General features: G+C 30.0%; 1 protein-coding gene across 3 annotated transcripts; it reads right to left on the minus strand.

Moving 5' to 3' along the window:
• Nucleotides 1-811: 811 nt before the first annotated feature.
• Nucleotides 812-14034, minus strand: LOC124490318 (uncharacterized). Of its 3 annotated transcripts, XM_075730941.1 has the most exons (7): nt 12888-13218; nt 7116-7850; nt 4444-6985; nt 4267-4322; nt 3863-4145; nt 3322-3774; nt 812-3169 (listed from the first exon to the last, which is right to left on the minus strand). In XM_075730941.1, the coding sequence occupies exons 3-7, from the start codon at nt 5315-5317 to the stop codon at nt 2850-2852; spliced, it is 1986 nt and encodes a 661-aa protein (XP_075587056.1). In that variant the 5' UTR covers nt 5318-6985; nt 7116-7850; nt 12888-13218; the 3' UTR covers nt 812-2849. The 3 variants fall into 3 exon arrangements, with proteins under 3 accessions (XP_075587056.1, XP_075587057.1, XP_075587055.1); XM_075730942.1 differs by lacking the exons at nt 7116-7850; nt 12888-13218 and adding an exon at nt 13911-14034; XM_075730940.1 differs by lacking the exon at nt 7116-7850.
• Between the last annotated feature and the right edge of the window lie 7302 nt (nt 14035-21336).

Here is a 21336-nt window from a genome sequence, read left to right on the forward strand (position 1 = left end):
GCGAATCTTTCAAGTTCAAGTTCAATGTGGAAAAAAAACGAAAAACGAACCGAAACGAAAAAAAAAAATTTATGGCCATAAAAATCATCATCATTTTTTTTTTATTTTTTTAAATTTTAAATCTGGTAATTTAAATGATAATGGCCATTGCGGCCATCATTACTATCATCACCACCATCATCACCACCACCACCACCATCACCACCGCCGCAACAAAATTTATGATCCACATACACACACACACACCTGATCACATCTCATCCATTTGAATAAATTTTTTTTTTCGTTGTCAAAATTTTCATCATTTATTAATCAATGCATTTTAAGAATAAAAAGAGAGAAAAAAAACGACAGAATTATATATGTTTATTTATTATTATATTTGAATGAATTAATAAATGAAAATAAAGGCTAAACATGAATTGTATTCAAGAATCAAGAATCAATGACACATATGGTAATAATAATGAATCGAATGATGATCATGATGATTGTATTGTGAATTTGAAATGGACCAGAACAGATAATAATAATGAACAAAAGTGAAAAAAAAATCATGTGAGAATCATACCATGTTTGAGCCAAAAAAAAAAAAAAAGAAAAAGAAAAAGATTTGTTTGATTAATCTAAAAATAAAAATTAAAAAAACAAAAAAAAATCATTGCGCATGCTCGTCATCAGTTTTTTTTGTGAAAAAATTTCAAAAAAAAAAAAAAAAAAAACACAAAATTCACAAATCATCATCATCATGTTTTTGTCGTTTTTTGTTTTAAATCAGATTAGATTATTGAAATCATCGGATTCTTATGGATTATGGTTTTTTTTTCATTATTATATAAAATGGCAATACTTTTGTTATGTGTGTCTATGTGTGTGTGTGTAGGCAAAAAAAAATTTTTCGTTCACAAATGAAACAAGAAAAGAAAGAAAAAATTACATTGCACGGTTTGTCATCCATGGACATTTTTGTTTTGTTTTTGCATCATTCGTTCATCAGGTTAATTGTTATATGAAACTGCACCAGAATGGCGGCCAATAATTTGAGCATTTTTTTTGTTATACCTCCCTCCCACCTTATTCACACATTGACTTGTCATATAAAAAAAAAAGTTTGTCTGTGTGTCTGTATGTCGTGTGTTTTGGTTTTTTGTTTTTCGTCGAAAATGAATGAATGAATGAATGAATTGATTGATTAGAAATTGAAAAAGAAAAAAAAATTTTTAAAACCTAGAAAAAAAAAATTTGAAAATCGGACGTAGTTTGTTGTTGTTGTTGCTTTTTACTGGCCACATCAATAATTTGACAATGGACATCAACCATTCACTCCCACGCACACACACACCCAGTAAGGAAGAAATTTTAAAGTTAAAATTTAGTAGGAACGAATTGAATTCAATTATAAAAAAAATGATGATGTCCTTATAATTATGATTTATTGTGTGTGTGTGTAAGTTATGTCTGATTAAAAAGCAATGATGACATCTATTTTTAAGATTAAGAGAAATATAATGTAAAAAAAATGCAAATTGGTGAATTTTGAGAATTTTTTTTCAGTATTTTTTTTGTTGAAAAGAAATATCAATCAATCGATTGATTGAAATGCACACGAAAAATTTTTAAAAAAAAAAATCTATAATAGAATTCAATTTATAGGCTTGTCTGCCTGTATGTATGTATGAGTAGTTTGAATTTTTTTAGGCAATTCTTTTTTTCGTTTTTTCTTCGTTTGTTTTTTTTTTTTTTTTTTTGAACAAAGATATTGAGAGAAAGAGAAAAATTCCACTTTAATGGGCGTATTTGGTTTCATTATATTTTTTTTGCGGTTGTTGTTGTTGTTGAAAAAATTGTTGATTGATAAAAGATTAATTTTTGTTTCCAAAAATTTCAGATTCTTCTAATTATATTAATTTTGTTGTCGTTGTTAGATGTATTATTGTATTGTATCGTGAGCAAACGAGATCAATGGTATGGTAATGCTGATGATGATGATGATGAGGGACGATGATGAGAGAGATGATCAATGCAATTTGGTCAATAATTGATTGTATTGATCGATGTCTGTGTGTCTGTGTGCGTTGGCTTTTAACGAAGAAAAAAAAAGAATAAGAAAAAAAACGATGTTTGAAATTTTCGTCCATAAAATTTTTTATTTCTATTTTGAGATCGTTTTTTGTTTGTTTGCTTGTTTGTTGCATGTCGATGTGAATGAATAGAATGAATGGATGGATGAATGGATGGATGGATGCAATGTGATGAGATATGAATGTGAATGATGATGAATGAATGACAAATTTTATTTGTTGAATTTTTTTCAAATTCTTCAAGAGAGGAGAAATTCTTCAATTTTTTTTTAAATTGAATTAAATGACGAGATTCATATAATATTCAATGATGAGATGAATTTTGAGAAAAAGAAATTTTTGTTTTGTTTCGAAATTAAGATTAGAATAATTCGGTTTTGTCGTTCGTTTGTTTGTTTGTTGTATTTTTGACACATTTTCATTACAAATATATTTGCATCTTTCGTAAATGTGTTTTTTTTGTGTGAGTGGGGTAGTGGTGTTGGCGGTGGCGGTGGTGGATAAGTATCGAGGGTCGCGAGGCAGTGTAACTTTAAAGCTGATTTTTATTTTGAATTCTTATACTGCTATGTTGTTTTTGTCGGTTTATTGACTATGATTCTGTTGATTGATGGCTGGTGTTGCTGATTGTTGAGAATTATAAGGAATGATGTTTCTTTGGGGAGGTCTAGATCTTTTTTTTATTCATTGATGAAAATAGGCAAATATTGGACCGGCATTTATTGATATTTGATGTATGGTGTGGCTGTAAGATAATATGTGTAATGTCTAATGAAACAAACTAGACATAAAATGCAAATGATTTGTCTTATGATCTTTTGTAAAGCTCGAACTTGATGATAATAATACAGCAGCAGCAGCTGCTGCTGCCGGTGCTGTTGTTAGATTTGCAAATGGATGATGATTATGATTATTTGCTGCCATTATATTCTGTTGTTGTTGTTGCTGATGTTGTTGTAGTTGTTGTTGTTGATGTTGTGATGCTGTTATTAGTGGATGACTTTGTGTATATAATGATGTTTCAGAAGAAACGGGATATAGAGATGGACTGTCCTCCTGTTGATCTCGAGATGCCTGTAGATTCTGAACTAAATAAAGTTGAATGAATAGAATTTGGAATTTGGTATCGAAAATTGAAAAAAAAAATGATGAATAAAAGGAAAATTTTTTGATTTATAAACCGACACACATGGAAACATTAACAATAAATGAAAAATGAAAACAAAACAAAAACACATACCGTTTGATAAAACCGATGATTGTGTTCGTAGATTTCCACCATTTAATGTTACAGCCGTTATATGTTGTGCCAATGTTGTTGCCGCTGTCGTTGTTACTACTGTTGGTGATCGTGATTCATGATCATTATTCGGTGATATTGGTGTATTATTACGATTCATTGTTTGATTACCGGTAGAATTTGTTGATGCTGGTGGTTGACTTGTTGTTGTTGTTGTTGCTGTCGTTAAATTTTGACCGGATTGACTACTACGTTCAAGATTTGTTACATTTCCGGCAGCAGCAATTGCGTATGCAGCTGCAGCAGCAGCTGCTGCTGCACTTTGTGCACCACTTGCAATAGCAGCCGCTGGTACTTGTAATAAACGTGATGTAGTTTGACGACGTTGTCCACCTGGACCATAACGTTTAGGTAATGTACCGGCATGTCTTTGCATATGTGTTTTAAGGTTTCCTAGCAAAAAAAAAACAAAAAAAATTTCCGGAACAATAACGGGAAAATGAATTTTTCTTTCTGTTTCACTAATTATTCATTCATTTACCTTTCTGTGAAAATGTTTTACCACAAAGGCCACATGGAAATCGATCATCTTTATTATGTGTACGTATATGTGTACGCATATTACCCCTTTGTGCAAAGCTCTTTCCACATACAGTACAAGCAAATGGTTTCTCTTTCGTATGCACTGAACGCATATGTGTTTTAAGATTACCACGTTGTGTAAAACTTCTTCCACAACGTTCACATGCATATTCTTTTGTTCCGGTATGTATACGTATGTGTGTATCAACATTACCTTTTTGTGTGAAACTTTTTCCACAAACCTTTTGTTTGTTTGTTGTTGTTGTTGTTTAGTGGGATTTAGAATTTAGAAAAAAAAATCATAAAGAAATTAGAAAATATGAAAAAAGAATACAGAGAATTAAGGGAAAAAAATACACATACATGGCATACATATGGTTTATCTCCCGTATGAATCATCATATGAGTTTTGAGATTTCCTGTGAAATAAAAAACAGAGAATTTTTTTTTAAATTTGTAATTCGAATCTGTGTGGGCATGTTTAGTTTCTTTTTGTTCGTGATTTAATTATCGGTAAAAAAACCTGAATCATTCACATACCTTTTTGTGTGAAAAATCTATTACACATTGGACAAAGAAATTGTTTATTCTGTTGTTGTGTTTTAGTTAATCGATGATTAGTATTTGGTGCACCACCACCTGATGATTGATTCGATAAACGACGATTATTTATCAGATTATTACCAATACCAGTTGTTGTTACTAAATGTCCATGTATACTGAAACCTGGTGCTGTCATGGAATGTAATGTTGTTGTTGATTGTTGTTGTTGTTGTTGTTGTTGCTGCTGCTGTTGTTGTTGCTGCTGTTGTTGATGATGATGATTATGATGATGATTTTGATGATGATGATGTGTGGCATGATGATGATGATGTAAATGATGACTACCAGCCATACTGAACGATGGATTTATACCGGTAGATATACCAGCAATACTTGTACCAATTTGACCTAAATGACTTGCTAATTGATTTCCAGTAATACCAGCAACAGTTACAGTTCCACCAGTTGTACCAAATAAATGTTTTTCATGTGCCAATAATGTTTCTGGATTTATTGTATTCATTATTGTAATTTTATCTATTGATGATGATGTTGATGGATTATTATAGAATTGTTGATTATTATCACCAATAATTATTGTTGATAATGAATTTGTATTAAATTGTTGTTGATTATTATTCGTCAATAATGATTGATTATTTGTTGATAATGATGATGATGATGATGATGAACCAATATTTCTTATAAATGGAAATGAATTATGAGTATGATCATGAATATTCTCTATAGATGATGTTGATGATGATGATGATGATAATGATGACGTGCTACGATTCAATGATAATGGTGATGATAAATTATTTAAACAATTGTCCCGTGTTCGGTTACTTTGTTGACCACAAATGGTCATCTTTATTCTAATTGAATTTCAAAACAATTAGTATTATTATTAGTGTTGAATGAATGGTGGCCGATATGTGTGTAGATCGAATAGTTTAATATTTCAAATTCGACTGTTGATGATTATGTTGTTGTTGTGTTTTCGAATGAGATCAGCAACAATACTTGTTGTTGTTGTTGTTTCAAAACCAGAAGGAAATGCAAGAATTAAATTTAAATTTTCCTAGCTGAAAATTTTACAAATGATGATGGCGACGACGACAGAAGAATCGACGATAATTATAATGGCGGTGGTAATTAAAAACTTGAGCATTGGATTATAATATAATTTGTTTAATGTGTGTGTGTGTATGTGATATATGATGTTTGTGGAACAATAAAAACAAACAAAACAAAACAGAAAAGAAAAAAAAAATTCTTGAAAAACTCACAAAAGACACACACCCACACACACCCTTTTATCACAAAAAAAAAATTATTGTGTTTTACACCACGATGACATTAGACACACACACACACATACAGATAGACAGACAAATTAGAATTTGAAATTGAAAAAGAATTTGTGTGTTGTTTGTGTATGTGTGTATGTTTTGATTCGATTCTGTTATACAGATGAATGAACTTATTCTTGAAATGAAAGCCTAAAATTATTACATGTGTGTGTAATGTTTGAAACATATGAAAAAAAGAAGCCTAAAATTGGTTATTATTATTATCGACTGTGTCGATTGAATTTTTGTTTTTCTAAATATATATAAAAAATGATGAATTTTTAAATTCAAAAATTAATCAGATCAATTGTGAATCGATCAAATTCAAATTGGAAATATTTTGGAAGCTGTGATTTGTGATGATTTTAATTTTTGCAATCAATTGATCATCGGTACATATTATTATCGTTGTTGTTGTTTAGAGTCGCATTTCATATTATTATTATTATGATCATAATGATGATGAATTTATATGTTAATGATGAGAATATGAAATAAACGACTATGATGAAAATTTGTTAATTTTTTAAATTATTATCCTAGAAACAAAAAAAAATGAAGAAGAAACAGCAATGAAATTGTGTAATCATTTTGAATGTAGTGATTTTTTTTTATTTATTGATTATCATTTGATGATAATAGAAATTTTTGAATATTTAGTGTCCAAAGAATTTTTTTTTCATTTGTTTGGAACTATCACCATGTAGTTGTGTGTTTCTTAATTAATCATTCATCATGGTTAAATAATAATAATGATGATGATGATGATGATCGTGGCCTGATTTGATTTTGGCCATTGAACATTTGTTTATGAATTGTTTTCCATAATAATGGCTGTTTTTGTTGTTGTTGTTGTTGTAGTTCTCGATATTCTTTTATTTCCATGATTGATTTAATTATCGCCATTTGAATTTTATTTAATGATGATGATGATGATGATTATCTATCATTGACAATCAACATGTGGTCTCTTACGAACTCGGATGCACACACACACACTTAGGCTAGCCAGCTAGCCAGATTGTAGAATCGAAAAAAAACGTTTGATTTTTTTCTTTTCGTTGGTTAGTTGCATATATATAAAAAAAAAAACTTGAAATCTAAAAAATGATGACGATGATGACGTTGTTTGGTTTATATGAAGAGAAAAAGATTATTGTTCAATCATTTAGTGTGTGTGGTGCCTGTGGGCATCGATTTATATAAATCGAATGAAAAAAAAAGAGAAAGAGATAAAGATCATTTAGAATGATAAAAAACCAAAAAAAACGACAAATTTTTTTTTCAAGATAAATTCATTCACATCCAACACACATGTAAAATAAAATATTTCTGTATTTTTTTTTTTTTTTTTTTTTTTTTTTTTTGTAAAAAAAAAGATATAAAACACACGAATAAATGAATGACCGGGCTATATATGGATGATGATGAAGATGACGATCATCAAAGAGTTGTCGTTTTTTTTTTTGGTAGTTGAAATTAAGAAAAAAAAACAAATTCAAATGCTGCTGCTGATGCTGATGAATATTATGATGATGATGATGACATAAAAATAAATGACCAGCGACCACTATGATGATGATGATGATGATGATGAACTGGTTTTTTTTGGAAATCGCAAATAGCAAATCTTTTTCTTTCAAAATTTATTTCACTCACAAATTGGTGATGATCAGAAATTTCTTTTTTTTCTGTTTTCAGTTTAAAAATTGAAAATTTTCAAGTTTATGGGGAAAAAAATGAAAATTTTTTTTTTTGTTGCATAAACTGAAATGAAATGATGATGAGGCGGAGTTTTTAATTTTATCTGGCTGTTTTTTTTTCATTCATTCATCGTTGAAACCACACACACACACACACACTATTGTCATTTTTTTCATTTATAGATCTATGGCTTTGTGTGATGTGAAAAATGATTATGTTTTTTTTTTCTTCTCCAAATGATGCTGAACACACTCGTACACACACAAAAAACAAACAAACAAACAAGGATGGCTTGATTGTGGTTGCTGATTGTTGTTTATGGCCGGTGGATTTTTTTTTGTGAATCTGTGAAAAATAGAAAAAAAAAGATGAATTATTAATAGGCGTGGTGAAAAGAAAAAGACAAAATGTAAAAAAAATGATAAATTTGAATGCGAAAAACGCACACAGACAAATAATTCCGGTTAATGAATTTGATTTAGAAATAAGAATCAAAAAAAAAAATTCTTCAGACGACAACTTTTTCTTTCTCTCTCTCTCTCCCTCTATTTTGAAATGAACAACAACAACAACAACAACAAAAAAAACTTTCCATGTCTGCAAAAGAAAAAAAACGAAGACGGAGAAGAAGAAAAAAAAAAAAAGTCAAAACAACAAAAAAATCGACATAATTCTCATCATCATCATCGACAACGATGTATTTTACCACTGCTGACCTTCTTCACACACACACACACGATGATGTTTAAAAAAAGGCGACGGCGACAAACAACAACAAAAAGAACCAGGATATCCACACACACACACATTGTATAGAGAGTGATGTGAATTCACACAAAATAAGAATCAAGGAAAATGAAATTAAAAACAATTCCGTGTTGTTGTGGTTGAAGTTGTTGAATTGAAATTGAACAACAACAACAAAAAAAACACACAGATTGAGTTGAGTTTATTAAGATAATGCTGACACCACTTGTTGTTGATAAAAATGTTTCTAATCAATCAATCAATCATAATCATTCTAATGTCAAGATTGATTATTGATGATGATGATGATGATGATGGATATAATTGTCATTTGGCGTTGAAAGTGTTGATTTGATTGATTGATTTTCAAAGACTAAATCAAACTGATGATGATGATCATCATCAAACTAACCGACAATTCATTCGAATTCTATTTCGAAAGAATCAAACCTAAAGAATTAAAATAGCCAATTTGTTGTGTGTGCGCGCACGTAGAAAACATTCGAATGTTGATGATTTTTGAAACTTTTTCCCCTTTATTTTTTTTGTTCCTAATTCCAAATCACCAAAAAATACAAAAACGTTGTGTCTGGTGAATCGACCCAACAAATGTTGATGTCTTAATCTCTCTTTTTTCAATTGTGTCTCAGGTGAAAACTCAATCGACGAATCAAAAACAACCACAGCAGCAATACCGTCGTCTCCTATTCTTCCCAAGTGAATTAATTTTGAATAACAACGACAACGACAACAATGTCTCACAAAAAAAAATCTGAATTGAATTGAACAAAAACGAAAATGAAAATAGAAAAATTAATCGGATAAAAAACGGCAACCAGACCAAAAAAAAAACCAGCGCTATGAAGAAGAATAAAAAAAAATCAAACACAAATCCTCATCAGAAGAGTTATGAATTTATTTCCTTTTTCCGGCCACAGCAACAACGACATTCAATCGTTTGGATTGCGAAATACTGATTGGTAATGAATCCGATTAGTATGAAAACGAATAATAACAAGTAAATATTGAATATATCTATACCATTCAATTCAATTCATTACAATCAAAAATCTAAATCTAGCTTTTTTTTCATTCATTTCCTTATTCTGGTTTCTTTTTTCTAGGGAAAGAATTTTGTTATTATTAATCCAAATGCGTCATTTAGTTGTCGAAGATCAACAACAGCAACAGCAACAAAAACCTGTTCCAGAAACCTTTGAACAATCTTCTAAACAAAAAAAAAGTTGATTTGTTTCTTTTATCGTTAAGAATCAGAATGTTTTCGATGTCCAAAACGGATTTCGATTTCTATTATTCATCATTCATATGATTTAATATCCATGATGATTTAGATCCTATGGTGATGACAGCAAGAAAAACAACAACAAAAGCAAATATTCAATCAAATGAAATTCTCCAATAAATAGTACATATCATCATCATCATCATCATCATCATCGATAAATTCATTACACAATTCATTTGATATATATTCATTGATGATTGGAAAAAAACGAGGGAAAAATATGATTTCTCTCTCTCTTTTCATTTGGTCGTCGACATTATTGTCAAGAAGAAAAAAAAATGGATTCATTTTCTACATTTGTAAATTGATTATTGTCTATGTGATATGCAATAATTATTATGCACTTTGTGTGTGATATCGAATATCGAAAAAAATGATGATGATGATGATGATGAATTGATGATACTAAATTATCATTGACTACCATTGATAATTATAACAAGCAACCAAGCAGCAAGCCAGCCAGCCAGCCAGCAGCAAAAAAAAAAGAACTCAGACACTGATGCAAGGCCATTGACCACCATCATCAGTACATCGATTTTCATATATGATGATGTTTTCACCATTTACAAAAATGTCGAGATCAAAGTCGATCAAACAGAGAGAAATGACTCGAGTAAATTTTCATATTTTCATTCATCGGGTTTTTTTTCTATCATCATCTTAATCAAAAAAAAAAAAAAAAAAAAAAGAAAGATAAATCAAATCATATTCTGGTTATTTAATTCATTTCAATTCGAGCTTCTGTATTTCATGTTTTATATGGTTAATTCGTTGTCGTATTGAAAATGACTTACACTGAACTATTGATTATGGATGATGATGATGATGATGATGATGAAATTATATTCTTCAAATGATTAATGAAGCCAACAGAGAAAAAAAGAAAAATTTCAAGAATTTAAAAATCCAAACAACCAGAATATATATTGACGATTTATTGTCACAAAGCAAGACAGACACAGACACACGAGATAGATTTATCACTAAGAAAGAAAGAAAGAAAAAAAAATCAAATTTTTCTATTTATAGACTATATTTCCGTATATTTTCATCAAAGTTTTTTTCTGTTTTTAGTTTGTGTTTTTTTTTCTTCATTTTTTTTGTGCTCGCTGATCATTTCATATATGAAAAAAAGTAACCATGAATTATAATTAATGGATTAGGATTTTTTTGTTTTGTTTTTGTTTTTATGGAATAACTACAAACAGAAACCTGTCAAAAAATCTTTGAGAAATGAGATTATAACAGAGAAAAAAAAATGTTTTTTTTTAGAGAAACAATTAAATGAATGATTCGTTTTCCTGTGTGTGTGTGTGAGAGAGAGAGTGGTGTTTGATGTTTGAATTGAAAATTTTTTTTTATATTTAAGTGAAAATAACGGTAAGAAGTTGCTAACCTTGAAAATTGATAGTGTTGTGTTGTAGTTGGATTCACAGCAACAAAGCAATGGAGCAATTTTTTATTTGGCTTGAAGAAAAAAAGCAACACGTATTTTTGAACACGTTGTTGGTGATTGGTGTCCACACACTATACACAAACGACCACCATATACATTTTTTTTTTATTTCTCTCTCTGACAAAGGAAACGAATTAATGATCACAAATGATGATGGTACGTATATTTCGCATAATTGAATGAATCATTAAAATTTATATTCGATGAAGAGAAAAAAAAACTTTTGGAAATTGCAGAAAAAAAAATGAACGGAAAGTGAATTTAAATGTAGAGAAAAAAAAACGGTTCTCATTCCACGAACAACAAAATCATTACCACAAACAAGCCAATATGAATGGGCAATATTTTCATTTTTTCTTTTCGAGGTCACTGGCTACCATCATCATCATAATCAAAAAAAAAAATCATTGTTGCCATACCGTCGTTGAAAACAAATTAACGGACATTGAATATATGAAATTGCAGAAAAAATGAAATTCACCACAATTCGAATGGTCATTTTGAAAACATTCGAATCGTCGATTGTTTATTGTCATCGTTCATTATCGATATATCGAATCATCATCAACGACAACAATCGATTGTTTTTATTTTTGGAACAACAAAAAAAAAATTCGATCGAACGTTTCTTGTTTCAAGAAATTTTGTATTTTTTTTGATAAAAAAAACAAACAAGAAAAAAGAAAAAATTCTCACGAAAATTGGTTCTTTTTTCATCTTTTTTTGTTGTTGTTGTTGTTGTTTTCTTTTTGTTCATTTCCTTGTTTATTTTGTTGTTGTTGTTGTTGTTGTTTATTGCTCATTAAATTTATTATTATTACAGCCAAAAGAATTACATACAGCCAACAAGCAAAAAAAAAACAACCATAATAAATGATGATGATGATAATGATTTCACCTAGTTTTTATTAAATTTGAACAAAAAAAATCAACAACAACAACAACAAAAACGACGAAAACAACAAGAACAACAAAAAAAATCAGCCGCCTTTTTTTTGCTTCGTCAATCATCATCATCATTATGATTATTAAATGAAAAGCGAAATCTCCAGACATCATTATTATCATCATAATCGAATTATAATCAATATATAAAAGAATTGAAGAACGATAAAAAAACAACAACAACAACAACAACAAAAACGAAAAAGAAAGAAAACAAAATGTTAATTATTATGAATGATGATGATAATTGCCTTGTTTTTTTTTTGTTTTTTGTTTTTTTTTTGCTTCACTTTCTTGTTTTCTGATTAGCAGCAGCAGCAGCATGTATTTATACATGTTGTGGTGATTATGATCATTTCAAATCGGAATGATTTATCATCGTCATCATCATCATAAAGAATTTTCGATTTTGATCTGGCCATTTACATATAAAAACTATGATCATTGTGAAAAGTGCAAGTGTCTTTTTTTTATTGTTGTTGTTGTCAAATTTTCAAATGAATAATAAAGTCATCTGCTTTATTTTTATGCTGTAGTCAGCATTAAAAAAAAAGACACCATGTTTCCAAAATAGAATTTCTCAGGAATTTTTTTTTTCATCTATATTCATGTTCGATTCTGGAACCCATTACATACACACACACACACACACACATGGTGATTCACACGTGTACACAGCAAATGATGATGATGATTGCAGCAATTGGATTTGATTTTTTTGTTTCATCATAACACACATTACGTGTTGTGTTGTTGTTTTTTTTTTTGTTTTGTTTTTCTTTCTTTGGAATTTATAAATGGTCTGTGCAATTTTTTTTCTGGTAACCATGAAAGATAAAATTGTAACAAAAACCGACAGCAAAAAAACATTGCACATCACAAGAAACAGAAAACATAAATGGGAAAAAAAACAAAACAAACTCACCTAATTTGATGATTTTCAATTTTGATTTTCAGTTGTTTGCGTCGATGACATTCACGTTTTTTTTTATCATCATCATCATCGTCATCATCATCATAGAATCTTTGGATGTCATCGAATATCGAGAGAAGAAAACAAAAAATGCAAAAACAAAACTGTCATTGGAAAGTGAAAATGAAAAAAAAAAAAATTTTTTTCCGCGCGCGCGACAATTTTTTTCTTCTTCTTGTTCGTTGTTGTCTTCGATCGTTGATCGTTATGAAGAAATGATTTTTCTTGTTGCTTACTTGCTGCTGCTGCTTACTGCTATATGATCTTTGCTAGTAAGTTGAAGATTTTCATTTTATTTTTCAAAGTAAAGAAATAAAAAAAAAGAAATCTTGATGATTGACAACGACAACGATGATGATGATGATGATGATGATGGCTGCTGCGGTGGTGGTGGTTATGGTGGTGGTTGTTGTTTGAATACAATGTTGTAGTAGTTAATGTTGTTGCAATTACAATTTTGATGGTTAATATCGGTGATGATAATGTTGATGCTTAAATGTTGGTGGTAGTCGTAGTGTGTATGTCGTCTTATAGCATTTAAAAGTTGTCTCAATATACAAACAAACACACGAAGACGACGACGACAACGACGACGAAGACGATGGAAAAAAATCCAATCAAAGAGACTTTATTTTTCTGCTGTTTTATTCTTTCGTGGTGAATATGATCGTCACGAGATGTGTGTGTGTGTGTGTGGACTGTTGGAAATTTTTTTTTAGGAAGAAGAAAAATTTTTTCAAATCAAAAAAAAACAACGAGAAAAAAAATCATTTGAATAAATGATACGGTTTTTTTTTGTTGTGAATGGTGTGAGAATTTGAATTTGTCGATTGATTTTTGTTGTTTCATTATATTGATGATGATGATCGATTCATTTATTCATTCGATTAGTAGCCAGACACTCACACACACACACAGCGAGACAGACAGACAAATGAACAAAAAAAAAAGAAACAGAAAAAAACCGATACATACCGATTATTGTAGACACTGTATCGATACTATAGCGAAATTATCGATTTTTTTTTTTGGTTATCATTCATTTCTGTGGCTGAAATTTTATCACACATGCACACACCCACATACACAGACAAGTTTTCGATGATGATGTCAAATGAACTTTTTTTCTTTTCTTTTTAAATTCTGAATTCTGAATTTTTGGTTTTTTTTTTCATTACCCAAGAATTCTTAATACTGTGTGAAAAAAAAACACACACACACACAGAATCAGAATTTTGGTTGCAAAACAAAATCAGCGATTGGATATATTGTCATTATCATCAACCAGATAGACAGATATAATGGTATTATTTTGAAGGAAAAAAAATGATGGGAGAGAGAGGGATTCAAATGAAATGAAATCAAAAAAAAAAAAACTTGGCTACAATAAAATTTTTTTTTTTTATTTCGTTTGTCGTTCAATTTTTTTTTCTGTTTTCTCTTGTTTTTCATGATAATTTTCAATCAACGACGACGACGACGACGACGATAACGACGACTACGGCGACGATGATGTATGTGGTGTGTCTGCGTAAAATGGATGGCAGTAGCAAAAAAAGTTTGGCTACAACAAAATTGCTTCAACAAGAAAAAAAAATTAGCTACACTTGTATTGTCTGCGCATGTCTCGTTTTTTTTTATTTGAACGAAAAAAAAAAATTTTTTTTTTCTTCTTTGCCATAACTACGACAATAACGAAGAAGAAGATGACGACGATGACGACGACTCAAAGATGTGTGAATGGATATCCATATGGAGCATGAATTTTATTGAATTTTTTTTTTGTTCACGATGATGATGATGATGATCCAATACAATGTTTGGATGGAGAGAAAAATGTAGAGAGAGACGACTGTTAGGATGGCTGAATGGATGGTCAAAAATTTGAATTTTTTTACAAAACCAATTTTTCCCCCGATATGGCACGACTATTTTACTGAATTCATGATAAAAACACTGTGTAAATATATAAATTACGAAAAGCTAAAATGAAAATTATTTACACACACACACACACACACAGAGAGGAACATGGATGAAGATAATAATTCATCTGCACATATCCATCTGGTTGGTTTTGGTTTTTGGTTTTTTTTGTTGTTGTTAAAATTCAAATTCAATCAGAAACAAAAAAAAAGGATTGACCTCTCACTCTATGTTGCTTGGCAAGAATGTTGTATTTACAATCCAATATTTGATTTCAAATTGAATTTTTTTTTCTCAATCTAATCACGGCAATCGCACATACACAAATCTCAAAATTTTTTTTTTGCCTTTAGCCTGATGATACAGGGTTATTAAGATTAGAAAACTTGATTTTTTACACACAGAGAAAAAATACTTTTTCTTATATTCTGTATGAAATATTGAAAATTTAAATTCTGGTTTTTTTTCGTTTTTTTTTGCGCATCCCCAAAAAAATGGAAAATGGAAAATGTATCACACTACCACTACACATCAAATGTAAAAATGGAAAAAAAATGGCTACAGTATCAGTCCATTCACACACATACTCAATGTGATGGACTTTTTTTTTGGGTTGGCGGGTAGAAATGAAGAATGTGTGAGAGAGAAAAAAAAACCGACTAGACGATAAAACCAGACATTCAAACGCTCACACACTTCTATAGTGAAATAGAAAAAAAAAATTGGCCAAAGATCAACCCCTTTTTTTCGTTGATGATGAAAAAAATGTCAAGTTTTTTGCGCATGCTCAAAAGCATATATATTTTCGATACAATTTTTATCAGTGTTTGTTTGTGTGTAAGTGGACACATGAGAAAAAAAAATAAATGTGTGAGATAATATTTTTTTAAAAAAAAAGAATGTAAAAAATGTATGTACAAAATAGCAAAAAAAAAAAAAAAAAATTTTCGCGTTCACGCATGCTTGAAATTGATATCTTTTGGTTTTTTTTTTTTGCATTTGGCAGTGTGGCTAGTTTATTCGCCAGAGCGAGTGAGTGAATATTCTGGTTCTGGTGTTGGCAACAACAAATACGTCATGAAAATGAATGAATGTATGAAAGAAAAGAAATCGATTTGAAGTAAAATGTAATTTTGGCGCGTTCGCGTTTCACGGATATTCTTGCACAATATGTTTTCGACAAAAGTAGCCAATCAAAAATGAGCGAAACAACAAAAAATGAAAATGGCGCCATTCTCGACGATGGACAAAAAAAAATTTCAAATACACACAGAATTCCACAAAAACCGGATTATCGATTAGATTTATCAATTTCTCCTTCTCTCTCTTAATGATTTTGATCATGAAATTGATAGCATTTTGATTATGATTACCAATTGATGATGATGATGAAAATTAATTGCATTTGAATCCAACAAAAAAAAATTTCATTGGAAAAATACAACCATCATCATCTAATGATGATCCAATATCCAATTGTTAATCGATCAATTTCGATTCATAACATTGAATAATTTTAATTTTCTGTTGTTTTTTTACAGAAAAAAAATAAAAATCCTAATGATGTCCAAATATAACCAAAGTGGACAATATATAGCAAACGGCCAGACAGAATAAAATCAAAAAAAAAAAAAAAAATTCTTCGTCATTGACAACAACAGCAGCAACAAAATCTACAAATTAATTTAGCCCTTTTGTTGTTGTTCAGAATTCAGAATGTTACAATTCAATTCAATTTGGTTGGTCATTATTAATGTTAATGTATTTTTGATGGTTTTTTTATTCTTTGTCTTTTTCTGGTAAAAACTGTTGTTGTCTGGATGTTTTTTGTGTGTGTGCGCGTTTGTTTGGTGTAATGATGATGATCATCAATAAAAATTTTAAAATTTTCTTTTCCACTTGTGTGTGTGTGCATGAATGTTCTGAATTTGGTTTGTTAACCCTTTTTGTGCCCATCCAATCCTGCTAATGTTTGCCATCCACAATACATTACACATCACACATTGGACACTGACACTTTATTGATAGTTTTTTTTCTTCTTCTTCTTGATCATCATCATTTGATGATTTTACAAAATCAAAGAGAGAGAAAGAGAAGAAAAAATAAATTATTTCTCTGACTATAAATTGGCCATTGGTGTGCGATATAGTAGTGGTGAACTGCATTTTCCTCATCAATTTCAACGATGATGATGATGATGATGATGGTGGTGGAATGAAATTGTAAAATTAAAATTACCTGCGAAAATTTTTTTTCTTTTTCTTTTTTTTCGTTTTTATTCATTTCCTTTTTGGCTACAATTACACTCGCAGTGTGTGTGTGTGTGTTTGTGTTACTGTAGCCAAAAATGTTTGCTTGTCCAATCCGGTTGGTAGCAGTTTTGTAAAGTGGTGATGGTTGGTGGGTGGTGGGACATCATATAGCCTCCTTTGTAGTTAATTATTGCATAACAATCGCACACACACACACACACATATCAAACTTGTTGATAAATTGAAAAAGAATGAAGGAAAAAAAATTTTTGTTTTTTTTTTATCTCGATTCCATGGAATTTTGTTTTTTTTTCTTTTTCAAATTTTAAAATCGATATATACCAAAACACACACTGAATCAGCAGTGTGTGTGTGTGTGTGTGTGTAAGTGTGGGTATTGGAAACAAACACGGTTGAATGATTAAACATTATTTTGCTCCAAAAAAAATTCAAATTTTAAATTGTCAAATGACAAGAATTTCGCATTGATTGAAGCTTGTTGCTTTTTTGTTGTTGTTGTTTTCTGTGTGGCATTTCTCGATATTATGATGAATATCTCACTTCTTCTATCACAACAACAACGAAAAAATTTGACCGTTTTAGTCCATCATCATCATTTGGTGGAATTTTTTTTTCTATTTCTCACACATTTTATTTCCAAACATTCGATTTATTCATTTGGAAAAAAAACCAGAAAAAAAACAACAACAACAACAACAAAGAACTGAATTTAAGATTTGGTTTTTTTTCTGGTTTCTGCCAATATTCAAAATTCAATTCAATTCACACACACAACAAACAACAAACAACACATATTGGATCCCCAGAGGGATATTTATCGATTGGAATAAATCAAACAATTTCAATCATTCATTCATACGCCTACTGGAGATTAAATAAAATCAAAAAAAAAAATCTGTTTGTGTGTGTGTACACTCCTTTTTTTTCATTTCATTTTTTCATTTTTTATTCCATTCATTCATATTCATTCATTCATTCATGGAACATGAAATATACAATGAAAATTCTGCAATACAAACATGAGTGCAGCAACAAAAAAAAATGAAAAAAAATTCACATATGTTTAAAGAATTTGTTTTCACAGAAAACAGAAACAGAAACAGAATATCCCACAAGAGAATCTTTTGAATTTGTTCTTCTTATTTTTAGTGTTGTTTAGAATATGGACAGAATTAAAGAGATTCTTTTTTGTTGTTGCTGTTGTTGGTTCTTGGATGGATTCTGGTTTTTTTCAAAATTTAAATATTTTTTTTCCTTCACGCATGTGCATTTTTATTCGCCATATTTGATACGTTTTAATTAATTCTTAATTCAAACATACAGCAGCCAGAAAGCCAGATATCAATGCTGTGCGATGGGTACATTTTCGTGAAAAGATAAATAAATGTAGCGAGATTGATGAAAAAAAAAATAATCCTGTATATTGAACACGCATGCGTCTTGTTAATTCCAAATCTACATTAGTGTGAAAAAAAATACAGTTTACATCTACACAGAACCTAGAGAATTAGAGAAAAGTTTTCATTCATTTGAAAAGTTCATTCAATGTCAATCGCTTATCTGGATATGATTCTTTGTTCGCTACATACATACACATACACACACATAGAGAATCACAATCATTTTTATCATTTGGGTTCAATTTGGAATTTTTTTTTTTTTTTTTTGGTTCGTTGGTTGGCTGGTGGCTGGAACTTTTTTTTTGTGGAAAAAAATGAGTAGTTTTTTCTCTGTTTTTTTTTCTTGAGAAAGACTATTATCCCTGGTGTCCCGCCTGTCTGGATCAAGTTTTTTTTGTTGCTGTTTTTTTTCGCGCTATTTTTTTTTCTTTTGGTCGATAACCATGTTTTTTTGACACAAGCGCAGAATGGAAAAAAACGAGACCCTTTTTTTCACTTTTTTTTCACATGGATCAAAATGATTTGTGTGAAAAGAATTTTTTTTTGTTGTTGTTGCCGCTGTTGCTGCCGTTGCTTTGGTCGAATTGTAATAAGGTCCTTGGCCGTTTCTTTTCTCTGCAGCCAATGATGATGATGATGATGATGATGATGATGGCCATTTTCACACACTCATAATGATTATTGATTGAATTTGTGTGTGTGTGTGCGTGTGGGTGGTTGAATGATGGAAAAAAGGCGTAAATGATGAATTTTTTTTTTTTTTTTTTTGGTTGTCTATGGCGACAAAATTACTTGCCGAAATTTTTTTTTGATGATGAAAAAAAAGAGGTCGATGGTATCATCTTCATCTCAATTTTTGGTTGATTTATCCAATAAATACATCCTGAATCCTGTGTCTAGCAATGCAGAGCATCATTGTAGTATGACGAGAATTTGTATGTTTAGTTCTGGTCATTTTTTTTTTCATTTCACCACTGGCCAAAGCCCTTTTTTTTCATTAAAAAAAATGGTGTGGCAGACATTCGATTTTTTTTCTTTTATTTCATCATATGGTTATGTTTTTTTTGTGTGTGTTTGAAGGTTGATGATTACTTAAAAATCTCACTAACTACGCAAACTCATCGTTATCAGACTATACACATTACATGGATGGATACTGTAACCAGATCATACCAGATCAGTTTTTTGTGTGTATGTATGGATCATCATTCGAATCACGCAAACTCATTTAAATTATCTATACATTCATGCTACATCTATTCAGGATTTTTGTATCCCTTCATTTTATCTCCATCTCTATGTCTTTTTTTTTTTTTACTTCTTTGAATCCAAAACTTAATAATGAAAAAAAAAGATAGACAGCTATACACCTACCGTATTTCACAATAAACATCATTAGGTCAATGGTCGGAATCGATTTCTATTCGATCCGATTCGGTTCAGTTTTATCCACGATTTTTTTTTTTTTTTGAAAAAAAATAAGATATGTATGTGTTTAAAGTGTAACTATATGGATTTTCATATCTTCTCTTTTTTTTATATCTCGCTACACTCAATTTATTTGTTGTCGTTACTGATCATGAACACATATATATTATATGAGCGTGAACGTTGATGATGAATGTTGGGAATTGTACACAGGATGGATACAAATGTAGCTGATTCGACGCATAAAAATAATAATAATAAAAAAGGAATGAGAATTGGCCATATATTTTCTAACTTGTGGTGGTTATGGTGGTGGTGGCAGTACCATTGTATCTCATTCATGGGTATTGGTAGTGAAACAAAGACGAAAAAAAGGGGTAAAATTATGGTTTTGAAGAAGAAGAAGAAGAAGTAAAAAAAAAATATGTGGTTAATGGACATAAAGAATTGCGCATATCGATTGAATATTCGAATCTGCACACACACAACACACACAACCAACGATTGCATCATAATTTTTCTATATTTATTCGATGATGATGATGATTATTGACAATATAATCATACATTATTCAAGTAAAACAAAACAAAACAAAAAAAATGGTGAAAAGAAAACATTCCAGAATGAGATGAAAATTCCAGAATAAATAGAAAATTTGTTCTGTGTTGGTGGTGGAAATTCTTTTTGGCCAATGTAGGAATCATGAATTCGTTATTCATTCACACACACGGGAAAATGTACATGATGAACACAGCTGTTTATACAATGAAATTCTGTTGTTTTTTTTGAAGAAAAAACTTTCTTCAGTTTATGTTCTGAATTGTGATGCAACTATGGAATATAGAATATTCCATTGACATTTATGATGATGAAATAAAATTTTTTTTTTGTTACAATAAATAGAATTATTCTTTGTTTCTTTTTACATTTTAAATATTCCTTAGATCAATGGCATTGTATAAAAACGGGAAAAATTTCTTGTGTCGATGTTCGGAATTTATTTATTCAATACAACAAACAAAGAACGGAAGAATTGATCGAACTTTTCTTTTTTTTCGGGTCGATAGCCTGTTGTGTTGTTGTTGTTGTGGTTGTCGTTGTAATATAACCAGAAAAGAAACCGTTGAACGATTCGGTTACGGACGGATTGAATGATGAAAAATAAAAAAAAAAAGAAAAAAAGAAATTCGAGTCTGCATGTCTTCATCTATATCTGTGAAAGTGATCCATCAGAGTGGCAAGAATTTTCGCATTTTTTTGCTGTTTGCTTGTGTGTGGGTTGTTGTTTTCATCTGTCTGGATTTTTTCGCTTTTTTTTTTTTTTTTTTTTGCTTTTTTTTTGGTCGGCTGATTTTGGTCGGTTCCAAGAATA

Source organism: Dermatophagoides farinae, chromosome 4 (genome assembly GCF_024713945.1).
Source record: "Dermatophagoides farinae isolate YC_2012a chromosome 4, ASM2471394v1, whole genome shotgun sequence".
Classification (NCBI taxonomy): Eukaryota; Metazoa; Arthropoda; class Arachnida; order Sarcoptiformes; family Pyroglyphidae; genus Dermatophagoides; species Dermatophagoides farinae.

Coding starts and splice junctions, on each gene's coding strand:
- LOC124490318 (XM_075730942.1), bottom strand. CDS start 5,317: ATGACCATTTGTGGTCAACAAAGTAACCGAACACGGGACAATTGTTTA. Junction 4,146..4,266: donor ATAAACCATATGTATGCCAT/GTATGTGTATTT, acceptor AACAAACAAAAG/GTTTGTGGAAAAAGTTTCAC. Junction 3,170..3,321: donor ATCATCGGTTTTATCAAACG/GTATGTGTTTTT, acceptor AACTTTATTTAG/TTCAGAATCTACAGGCATCT.